At 38.7% G+C, this 12,040-nt stretch overlaps 1 protein-coding gene across 1 annotated transcript; it reads left to right on the forward strand.

The window, feature by feature from the left end:
* Positions 1-1,677: 1,677 nt before the first annotated feature.
* Positions 1,678-11,522, forward strand: LOC134640136 (filensin). Its single transcript, XM_063491754.1, has 8 exons — positions 1,678-2,042; positions 2,923-2,983; positions 3,443-3,538; positions 5,226-5,318; positions 7,164-7,277; positions 8,506-8,726; positions 9,659-9,750; positions 9,961-11,522. Exons 1-8 carry the CDS (start codon positions 1,678-1,680, stop codon positions 10,962-10,964), a joined length of 2,046 nt encoding a protein of 681 aa, XP_063347824.1. The 3' UTR covers positions 10,965-11,522.
* Positions 11,523-12,040: the final 518 nt, after the last annotated feature.

Raw genomic sequence — 12,040 nt, forward strand, 5'->3', positions numbered from 1 at the left:
TTTAAAACCTGTCTGAAAACCCACTTTTACTCCATGACTTTTAAATCAGAATAAGTTCGTATTACTTTTATTTATCTTACTTCTTACTCAAATCTTTTAATTTTATGATTCTTTTTCTTTTCTTAACTTTATCATGTCTCTGTATCTCTCCAAAAGTTCCCCAAATCTTATAAACAGTACATTTGCATAATGACTGAAACCAGCCCACTGAAGGAACAATGGGCTGGGAGGTCAGTTCCTTAATCATAATTATGCAAATTCTCATGACTATTGATCAACAACCACTGATCAATGGCCATGAGTACCATTCACAGAGAGTTGGGGAATGGCTGCAATCACAGCATTGTAAGATGGCGAAAGATGTACCCTTCAGCCCCCTCCTCGATTCAGAGATGGTCTTTCCCTTTTCACGTAAATGGCCTCCTTGACTCCGCGCTCAAACCAGCGTTCTTCCCTGTCCAGGGTGTGTACATCCTCATCATTGAAAGAGTGTCCACTGGCCTGTAGGTGTAAATAGACTGCAGAGTCCTGGCCTGATGAGGTATCTCTTCTGTGTTGTGCCATCCGCTTCGCCAGAGGTTGTTTGGTTTCCCCGATGTATAAATCCTGGCAATCCTCCTGGCACTTAACAGCGTATACTATGTTACTCTGTTTGTGTCGGGGGACCCGATCTTTGGGTCCCCCGACACAAACAACCCCGACACAATCATAATTGCCTTTTGCATAATTATGATTAAGGAACTGACCTCCCAGCCCATTGTTCCTTCAGTGGGCTGCTTTCAGTCATTATGCAAATGTACTGTTTATAAGATTTGGGGAAACCTGCAGTCAGCTGAGACTGAAGAAGTCACTTGGATGAGTGACGAAACGTTTCTCCCACAAAATGCTACGTCCAGATGAACAGAATCAACTTTTGGAGATTTACTTTCCTGGATGATTGAGAATGCATCAAGACATGTCTCTGTATGTTTTTATTTCTTTTGATTATCTTAATTGTACCGCACCTTGGTCAACATTTGTTGTTTTAAATGTGCTATATAAATAAATTTGACTTTGACTTTGAACAATTGACTATACTGGATATCTCTGTATGTACTCACATGGCTTCTGTAATTGCGTGAATGTTAATACATTTGTTGTGCAATACCTTTGAGGTTATAAACAAAAACAGAATCAATACCTACTTGTAAATATAAACAAAAGCAGAATGAGTATCAACAAGTAGCCACTTTCGGCAGGAATTGTTCTCCACACCTCCCACAAACTGCACTACATGAAATTTCCCCTGTGTCCTGTGGTGTGCCAATATCCAGGCTGCCAGGGATCTAGAAAGCAGCTGACTAAGAACCAAAACAATGGTGTGTGACATCCCAGTGCTTTCGTGGGCCGGCCATTTGTGTTTTCTTTGTGGTTTTGCTTTGTCATCAACAGTATTGCTTTTCTACTTTCTGCCACAAAGGCAACAATAATCTCTGGAAGCCCCCAGGATCAAAGCATGCATGGCAACAGCCAGAGGGTGGTTTGGGGGGCTATTTCGCCATCAGCCACTACTGTGCAGCGCTCAGTCTAGCATGAGACAGCCAAGGGTGAGCAACCAAGTTTTCACACATTAAAGGTGCTAAGGTGGACCAAGCACTCCGGGAATACCACCAGCCCACGGGAGAGAAGCGTGCCATCATGTTTAAGACAAGCTACCGGCATGAGGTGCACAAGGAAAAGTATGAGCGCTCAGATATCTTTGAGGACGATGCTGAAGAATCTGCAGGTATCTCAGCCATCCAGGGCTGGGAGAGCCTCCAGGAGCTCAACAGCCGTTTTGCCCGGTACATCAACAGGGCAAGAGTCTTAGAGCAGCGCAATGCCGTGTTCCGCAAGCAGCTGGAGACACTGCAGCGAATGGAAGAGGCCAGCGGCTTGGAGGAGGCCTTCACAGAGCAGATTGAAGTCAACAGGCAGCGCATTCGAGAGCTGTTCTCCGACCATGCCAAGCTGCAGCGGGAGCTGAAGGATGCTTGCCGCATGCTGGATGAATATACCAACAAGTAAGGGAGTGAGTAGTGGCTGGTGTTTTATGTGTGTAAGGAGTCAAATCTCAGATATGGAGTAATGAGAAAAATGTCATTACTATAGAAATGTCATTAAAATGCTAATGAACCCAATACTAAGATGATGATGACAATTGTTGCAAGAAGCGTGGCATTTTTAAAAAGCCTTCAAATGATCCTATTCTATAATCAAGAATCAGAATAGGGCAGTCAGGAAAATTTGTTATAAATGGTTTAAATCATATGTGCTATACTGTGTCACTAGTAATTATAAAACACAATGTTAGACATTAAATTGTGATAATGCTGTGAACTGTATAAAGGAATCAGATTATATACTTTTATATGCTTTTTTTTCTTTTACCCATAACAAAAAAGCAACACAAGCAAACATCCATCCACCCATTTTCTAATGCTTATCCACTCCAGGGTCATAAGGAAAAGTCTCAAATGTTTGTGAAGTAAAGCCCGAAGTATATCCATGGCTTCAGTATACTATTAGGAAAAACAGAGAGAGGGAGAGAGAGAGATATTTCTTTTGTAAATAAGGTGAATCAGTTGATTAATTGGAACAGTCTAGAAAGGCCTTGTAATCATTTATCTGCAGGCAGTCTTGCTGCATTATTGATCAGTTAAGAATAACATTGACCAGCTTTGGTTGAATTAGAAGATAAAGGCAGGTGGATTTCAGCATGTATAATCGGGATTTTTTTACTCTGACACATTACAAATACAACAGAGTTTGTTCAGCTATCCCTTCTCACTGTGAGCTTATCATGTCAGCAGGGCATTATATATAAATAATGTGGTGGTATATAGTGTAATCACTGCACTCTGGCTTTATATGAACACATAAATGAGTTCTTTTGTCATTCAGATACAGAAATGAATGTGATTATCAGGAGCAGCTTCGAGGCACACTGGAACAGTTAAACAAGGTAATATCTATAGTTAAAGCTATGTTTGTTTAAGCACCCCTACAAAAGGACATTTATGACTGTGTTTCAGTAAATGTGCACTGTTACTCTCTAACATTTAAGTGTGGAGCATGTGTAAGTAAAAATATAAAAAGCTTCACACATGATATTTTGGAAAAATTAAAGTTTGCCTTTTTTCCAATGCATTGTTCTGTATTTTAAAAATTGAAGAAAAGCAGAACCACAATGAAAAGATATTTCATCTGAAAAAATATATATATATCAGTATAAAGGATCAGATATAATTCATTTAGATTGAAAATACCAGAGCGTTACCACTATGACACTTTGTGGGACAGTAGAGAATTTTCTTCATTGTTATTTGAATGCAGTCTGCCACTGATGTTTTTGTTAAAGAAAAAAAAAATCACATTGTGGCGCTCAGTTATTTTTTCCTCTCTTGGGTCTCTTTACCTGCAGGAGGCTGACGGCGCTCTGCTGAGAAACCTGGAGTACCAGATCCAGTCTCAGTTCCTGCAGGATGACATCAGTTCCACCAGAGACAGACACAAGAAGGTCAGTACTCTAATGGGAAATGATCAAAGTTAACCTAAACCAAAAAAAGGAAATTACTTATTGAGCTTTGCTAACTACTAATCCTCTTAAGATCTTATTTAATCATACATTAAGTATTCTCAGCAAGAAGGCATTAAGAGCTCACTGAGATCTGACTTCTATTCTGGCAGTGAATAGTATTAACAGCCAATATAGCGACATAGCAACGAAGCATGTTTGCCTAAGTCACCAAGATTACTATATTCTATTTCATATTTATCTCCTTTTTTTTATATACATGGCAATATCTTTTCTAGACAGATCTTGATTGAATACTATGATTGCTACTTGAAAAATTTACAGCACACCAGATTCTCCTGAGGCTAAATGTAGTCTGCAAAAGCACTACTTTATTAAACATTATTAGAATAACATGGACGTTTTTCTGCATATTTACACAAGATTATCATTACCTAACTCATGTTTAGGGTTCATAATTAGCAATGCTAATACTTTAGTTGCTATCAGCAGATATACTGCTGAAAAAAAGAAAACATAGAAAAAAGGCAAAGTCATTGTTGTGCTTTGTGCATTAAGTTTCCTTCAAAACTCATTTGCAGTAACAAATTATGCTAATTTAAAGGGAAAATAAGCAAATGCTGTAATGACATGGATTAGACCTTTCTCTAAAAATGCTCTGCTTGTTTATGCCATGTGTCTTTAAAACATTGATTTAAATGGTTAAAACTCTATAAAACACAATTTTTTTTATCAACTACAAACAAAGAGTGCTCATATAATACCCCCCTTTCAGTGTTTAATTACGATCTGGCATCTTGAAATTGTTTTTTGACAACATAAATAAACTCAAGAGAGTTTGTTTTGGTCTCAATTTATTGCCTATTCCCCACTCAGTCCTGTTCCTTTTGACCAGGCAGCCCACCTCAGGCTGCAACTCTTTGTTGTGACTCAAATCCTTGAAATTATTACCAGTGGATATATTATGATGTTCCTGGGGATTTGTGAATTTACTGTCGGTGATGTGAGCGTGGAAAGTATTGCTCAGAAAATGCTCATCATATGACTGGAAAGCACAGAGAAAAAATAAAAATAGACCCTCTTTGTGATGTAGCAATAGCTAGAAGGTCCAAAACAATGGCTGCAAAAACACTGAAACAAAACAAGACAGCATACTTTGCACAGAATTTCATGCCTAAGCATTTTCTCTCCTTTTTACTTTCACCCAGCGGCGTGTTTGGTAATGAATTAATACATGACTCTGCAATACTGAGATCATGAGCAGATCAATGGGCAATACTGTTAGTGTATTATGTCAGAAATAATAGAGTCCTCTCACATGAATATTGGGCTTGTGGTCTCGAGCTTTGACGTATCCTTGTGGAAAGACGAAATATAGCTTATTTTTATTAGAATCTGAGCTCAGCCTATTACAAAAGGATTTGGACAGAAAGTCTCAGTCATGGTCGAAGTAAATGTTGTACCATTTATAAATACATTTCAGCTAAATGAAAGCCTTTTATCAAATATTTCATTTCAGCTGATTTTCAATAGATTGTGATAAAGAAAAGAGAAAGGTTTGTTAGCTGAAGATTTTAGTCTGCAAAGTGGAAGAGTTACAGATTAATTATTTTTATTTTCATTTTACTTTTGCAGAGTTTTCTTACTAAAACTGTCTTTCTCTCCATAGAACCTCGCAGAGATCCAAACCTATGTAAACATTTTAAAGCAAATCAACCAGACGCTCCCCCTTGTTCCCAATGTGTCAGTTGGCATCTCCGAGGTGAGGTCACTAATGCTGTCATTGTGTGTGTGTGTGTGAGTGTGCATGGCCCTCCCTGGGGGAGAAGATGGTGTTTGCATGTGTGCCAGCCCCGGCTACGTGTCTGGGGTTGATGAGGTTACTGGCTTCTCTGTCCAATTGGTTGCCTGTGACTGCATCTGTGTTTTTGTATACGTGTGTGAGTGCATGTGCAGAAAGCACAGGAGAGAGACAGTCACAATGCCATCCAGACACATTGACAGGCCTGCAGTATGAGAGTGTCAGGGCACATAATGAAGCAAATGCTGTGAAGAACGGCTGTGCATGCTAATTTTCTAGTAGCTGCGCCACAGTGACAAGCGTTTGTGTGGCAAATTGGAGATTTATTTATATAAACATTTCTCAGAGGCATGTTGACTCTAAATGCAGAAATTGTTTAATTGGTTGAATTAAGTCTCTGCGGGTACTAACAAAGAGCCATAACTCTAGGCTCTGTTGTGCTGAGCTGACATCCAGTGGAAAATAAAGTGTAAGCAAGTGGGCATGACTTGTGCATGTATGGCAGTTCCAGATGTTTCCATAAAGGACACAGGAGGACACTGATTGCTGATGAATATGGAAACTGTGTGGCCTTTGGAATCGACAGACCACTTTGAATTGATAGATATAATTTTGTTGCACATGTACAATGACAATAAAGGGGTGTTCTATTTTATTCTACACTCTAGTCTAGTCTATTATATTTGACTGGGTTGAAATGGGGTATTCTTTCTTCTTAAAAAGACAAATGGGGGTATTTTTAAAGGTATAGTCACCCTACAGGGAGGTTTCAAGAACATCAAATACATGTATACTGCAGATTACTGAAACTACCAGTTTGCCCAGTTAGACTGTAATATGTCACATTGTATTAATGTAGTCTTTCATGTCATCTTGAGATTTAGAAATCAAAGCATGTCTTTTTGGAAAAATATTGGCACGGGCATTTTTTGAGAAATTTGTGAGAAACGTCACTTCTCCTCAACAAAACTTTAATAATATTTATTGGTAGCAGTAATTAATTTAAAGTACATGTGAAGTGTTTTGTAGGTTTCTTGGTTTCTTTTTAGTTGTTTTGAATGAAAAAAAATGAAATAAACTTCTTTGTCTAAACCTTTAAGCTATATAATAACAGTTAAGCTGTTTCAGTCTTATAAATGGATGCCTTTTGAAGGACAGAGAAGCAAACCAGCTTGTGACTTCAGTGATGCAGATGTGACTGTCTCTATCTTTGAGGCAAGATAAAAAAAAACCCCTTTCTGGGCACATTGTGAGCCAAGCTGATCTCTGTATACTGTATTTGACTCACTGACCTGCCAGCAGTTTGAATGCCTTGCCATGAATGTAATGTGAGTAATTATGGACATTTATAGAATCCCAATTTATCTTTTTTTTTTCTACTTGCAGCCTTTAGTTTAAGATGACCTGAAAAGTGTAAATTTCAGAAACGTCCTCTTAGTTTAACCTTTTATTTTACAGCAGAACAGCCGTATGTATTAGAGGTTGTCAGAGTAGTACAGACTTTTACTGCAGTAGCCTGGATGATACGTTTCAGGTATGGATTGGAAAAAAATGTACAAATGTTAATAACGTCACTTTCAACGACAACAGCAGAAAAGCCAATAAGTACTGAAAATTACAAACTGTTAAGATCTAAAAGGAATGCATTTCAAATTAACATAAAAAGCCACAAAATTCTTTAAAAATGCCTTACTTCGGGAAGAGAGACCTTATTGCTGGCTAAGTATGTGTGGTATTACCTTCATGCTGTAGAGACACACTGCATTTGTCTGCATGTGTTCACTGATTTGTGCTCCGTGTGTGAAGGAGCAGGAGAAGCTGCTGGCCCAAAAAAAAGTACCAGTGCTACAGAGTCAGCTGGAGGAATACAAGAGTGCCCTCTGCCAGCTGCAGGCCCAGAAACAGCGACTACAGACAGAGGTGGGTCACCATGACAACAGGAGGTTTCGCCTTAATTACATCATGTTTTTTCTTTTTTCTTTTCTTTCCTTCGCTCTTTTTTTTTTTTTTTTTTTTTATCGCCAAGCTGATATTTATAGAAGCACACAAAAGGATTTCTCAAAGGAGCCAAGAGTGTTTTTATTAGAGGAAAACTATATTCCACAAAGACCAGTCCAAACTCCCACTGGCTGCTGTAACTAAGCTCACTTTTAGAGTTAACTGATGATTCATTTGGTCTAATTCTGCAAACATTATTCAGTTGCAAAATACACATCTGAAAGACTACAATATCACACAGCTCATTATTTGATTTTTCTCAGACCAAAATTCCAAAATCAGTATTTATTCTGATATCTTTGCACATTTGAAAAGCTGCATTTTGTGTGCTTTTGTTCAAGATGACTCAAATATGCTGTGTATGTATTTCCTTGTCTAATTAATCAGTCCTTTCCATTCTAATGCATAGAGTGGGCTGTTATACAATTTATTTACAATAGTTTACATTTTTCAGTATATATATCAATCCGCTGTTCTATAAATTGTGTTTCAGTCTTTTTTTTTCTACACTTGGATCTGTAAGATATCTGTATCAGTGGGCATTCTTAGATATACATACGACTCTCGCTCTAAGTGCAAAAGCCTGGACTGAGAGATAAGGATCCTTTAAAGCTATTCTAGTAAAATTCAAAAGTTGAAACACGAAGCTTGAAATGGAGGTAACAGGTCCCCTTTAAATAGGTTTTCACCTAACAGCGTCGTTATGTCACAGCAAATGATGCTGCAAATGTGCCACTAGGTGTCAGCAACGGTCCTGCTATGGAAGATTAATAAGCTAAAAGGTAGAGTTTTGTCAAAGTAGTGTGTCCTTTCATGAAAGAGAAACTCAGCAGTGCTTTATTTCAATAGCACAGATAACTCAAAAATAAATATATTGTCTGCACTGATTTCAAAGCACATGTTCTTTCATTTGGTTGCTTTGCTTTCGATATAAAACCTCTGCTATATGCACAAATAACGATCTTCAGTCAGCTTTGTTATGCACTATACATACCTGTCTATTTGACCCTGCAGATATAATAAAGATGCATACAGTGGCATTTAGTTCATTCGTAATATTTCTTAGACACATTGCATTACCGCTAATAACGTGAATTTCTCCTTGAAATCACCATTGTCTATTCTTCTCTGCCTCTTTCTATTCTATCAGACTACAATGTTGGAGCAAGCCATCAAAAACACCCAGGAGAGCTATGACGATGAGATCCAAATGTACAACGAGAAAATCGAATCTCTGCGGAAAGAGATTGAGGAAACTGAGAGGTCCTTGGAGAAGTACACCAACGAATGTCGCCACCTGGCAATGTACCAGACATCCCTTGAGAATGAGCTGGAGAGGTACAAGAGGATCATTGAGAATGAAGATAACAGGTAAGCTAACACCACTTTGCTTCTATTACACCTAAAGACACACTCGCGCACACCTGAATGAGAACATTAGTTGCTCACTTCACTGAGTGATCACTAACAGGAATGTCACATACTGCTGGCGCTCAGTAAATCTGATACAGAGCAATAAATTCATTTAAACGAACAAATTATCACACGGCTAAAAAGGTTTAATCACACAGCGTGAGCATAGTCTTGCAGCAGCTAAAATAAATGCAATTTTAAAAAAAATTAAAAAATAAATTAAGTTTCTGAGATCAGCATAGATTCAGGCAGTGCATACTTCTGTAAATATTATCTCTCTTAAGACCCTACAATAATAGAGAGAAACAATCAGAGATTGAGAAAGCCTTTGGCAATGGAGCTATTTTTATTAACAGGCTGGGAAGTGATGGGAAAAAGAAAAGAAAAAAATAGAGCACATTCAAAACGAGACAAATTTGATGTACCTCTTGCAAAACATCCTTTTAATTGTATATAAAAACTTCAAAATGTAAAACATTAATACTGTCATGGGTAATTTGTAATTGGAAAAGTATTTTTATGTAACACCTTTGTGGCTTTTTTGACACTTAAAGCCAAAACTGCCAGCATAACTTCCAGGATCACTTTCTTGAAAGACCCTTGGTCACTTAGCCTAAGGCGTCTAAGGAGGTTAGATTTGCTCCTTATGACACTCAGTAGGTTTATTTTCTCTGTGCAATCCACCAACAGATGGCACTGTGTGACAACAAATGTGTCCTTCCTTACCAGCTCAAGGGTTTTTGTTTTCATGTAAGATTGCCTATATTTAGGTCATTTTATGTGTTATGTGTTATTTCATATTTTGAATCATATGAACGATCAGGTTCCCCTGCACAGGAAAACTGTTCAGAACATCACTGTGTAACAATTTACTGCTCCCTTTCCTGTAGGTTGAATTCAGCAATAATTGGCACTCCCATTACCCTGCTTACCCCTAATTACCGCTACACTCCCAGATCTACTGCATCAAGCAGAGGGAGAGGTAAGGTCACCAAGAACATAAAACATAAAACAGCTAGTTTCAGTCTCAGTCGTTATAGTTGAGACACCAACATGTGTCCTTAAAGATTATGTCTAATAAAAGCAATGTCCTTATAATATTTAGAATTTACAAAGATTTAATAGTGCTAGTGTATACATTTTTTAATTTTATTTATTTATATTAGTTGACCTAAACCTCATTTGCGTCTAGATATCACACAGGCTATTCAGGAGATCACCAGTATCAAGCCACGACAGAAGATAATGGTTAAGAAGGGCCTGAAGAAGAAGGATCTGACCCCAAAAGATGTGATGGACAGTGGCCAGGAGGAAGAAAACGGAGCCAGTGGAGAGGGTCCAAATGAAGAAACGAAGGGGGTCAAGTCTGAGGAGGTGCAAGAGGAGGGGGTGAAGAGAGAAGAGCAGAGACCTGCTCTCAGTGGAGTGTCTCCACAGGATGTTCCAGATGGAGCTCAGATTAGCAAAGCCTTTGACACTCTCTGTAACATTGTCAGAGAAAGAATGAGGAAGTACAAGAAGCCTGAACCAATCGCTGATTTCTACACCAAGGGTCGTTATGTGCTTGTCACCGGTGACGGAAGCTACCTAGATCCCTGCTTCTACACCTCCACACCATCAGCTGGCCACATCTTTGTTACTATCAGAGATGGAATGATGGCTCCCTATGAACCTTATGGACGTGACACACCATCCCCTCCACCTCCTCAGCCCATGGTAGATCCTAGGCCTCTCAGTCCAACCGTGCCCCCCTCTGGAGGAGAAGGAAAGGAGGATAAAAAGGGTGGAATACAAAAGGATAACGGAGAAAAAGGTAAAAACAACAATAGAGAGCCTCAACCTCACTCAAAGGAGCCAAGACCAGTATCTCCACCCTCTGGTCCAAGCTCTGCCCCCAAAGATCCCACCCAAGGTGCTAAACATCCCAAGAAAACTAGGGATGACAACGGCCCAAGCGGGCCCACTCCAAAGCCTGCCCCTCGTGGTGCCAGCACCAGCTCCAGTTCAAGTTCCAGCACTAGCACCAGCACCAGCACCAGCTCGACTAGCTTTACTCCAGATGCCATGACTTACGAGAAGGTGGAGGTTGTGGAGTCTGTGGAAAAGTTCTCCAATGGCCGCAAGATGAAAGGTTATGAGGAAACTTCCGTGGTGGTGGAGACCATGATTGAGAAGTCCAGCAAGAAGAAACACTGAAACCATGTCACCTAACATAAAGTGTCAGAAAACCAGGACCCTACATGAGACAGGTCCTCTAACTGGAAGATAATATTGATACACTCAGACTTCATAACCACCACTGTTTCTAAAACTACTGTTTTAACTCTAATGTTCTTGTCTCTTAGGGAGACCATCCACACATAAAGAGCAACTAGACATTCCTGCTTAGATAAACATTGCTCTTCCATTTGCTTGCAGTCTCTGGTCTTGCGTCCAGAATATGTTTTGCTGGTTCCATAAGTACTGCTGTTGTTGTTCGAGATATTCACCCATACTCATGCTGAGTCCTTTACTGTCTGAAAACTTGGAACAATGAAAAAAACAAAGCGCCACCTATAAAAAGAGAGAAAAAACACAAAAAATTGACAACAAAAAGCTGGGCCACCCTTTTTGAACCCTGTCTTAGAACTCTGACCTTCCCCTTTTTAGCTCAATTGTTCAATTGGATGCCACTGCCTGCCCTCAGCACACTTTTGCTGTGTATTAATTTGCTTTGATATATTAAATAATAAAAAAAAGACCCAAACATCAATTGATACATTGTTGTGTTTGCCTTCACATAACCAATATGTAGCAAGCACCTTATATGTTCTATTAATATATAATAAAAGTCTTTTTTACTGGACATTGTAGGTGCCTTTGAACATTTAGAAATGGCTTAGGAAGTCTTACTGCAAAGGCTCCAGCATCTGCAAAAAGAATAATATTAAGATTTTTTTAATGTGACCTTACCTTGTTCATAATGTAAGACAATTGTAGGAGACAAACATGATATAGAGTATGTAAAACACTTCAGAGAAGATTTCTAAGATGTATTTGAACAGATTAGTCTGAAATCTTACTTTGTAAAAATGTATACATTACTTGGATTACTGCTATTAATTGTGCTAACTTATTTGAGTAAGATTGAATAATGGCTGAGGTAATTAAAAGTCTTCATGCTAGTAATGGTCTTTTTCCACATTCTCTCCTCATAAATGAACACTGATTTAAATGTCTGTCCAATAGAGGAAGTGGAAGTAGACTGTAAAAGCAATTTACTGACATTATAT

The sequence above is a fragment of the Pelmatolapia mariae genome, linkage group LG13 (genome assembly GCF_036321145.2).
Source record: "Pelmatolapia mariae isolate MD_Pm_ZW linkage group LG13, Pm_UMD_F_2, whole genome shotgun sequence".
Classification (NCBI taxonomy): domain Eukaryota; kingdom Metazoa; phylum Chordata; class Actinopteri; order Cichliformes; family Cichlidae; genus Pelmatolapia; species Pelmatolapia mariae.

Excerpts from the sequence above, each read along its gene's own strand:
- LOC134640136 (XM_063491754.1), top strand. The coding sequence starts at position 1,678 with ATGTTTAAGACAAGCTACCGGCATGAGGTGCACAAGGAAAAGTATGAG. Across the intron at positions 2,043-2,922 it reads CTGGATGAATATACCAACAA|ATACAGAAATGAATGTGATT; the intron begins GTAAGGGAGTGA and ends TTTGTCATTCAG. Across the intron at positions 7,278-8,505 it reads AACAGCGACTACAGACAGAG|ACTACAATGTTGGAGCAAGC; the intron begins GTGGGTCACCAT and ends CTATTCTATCAG.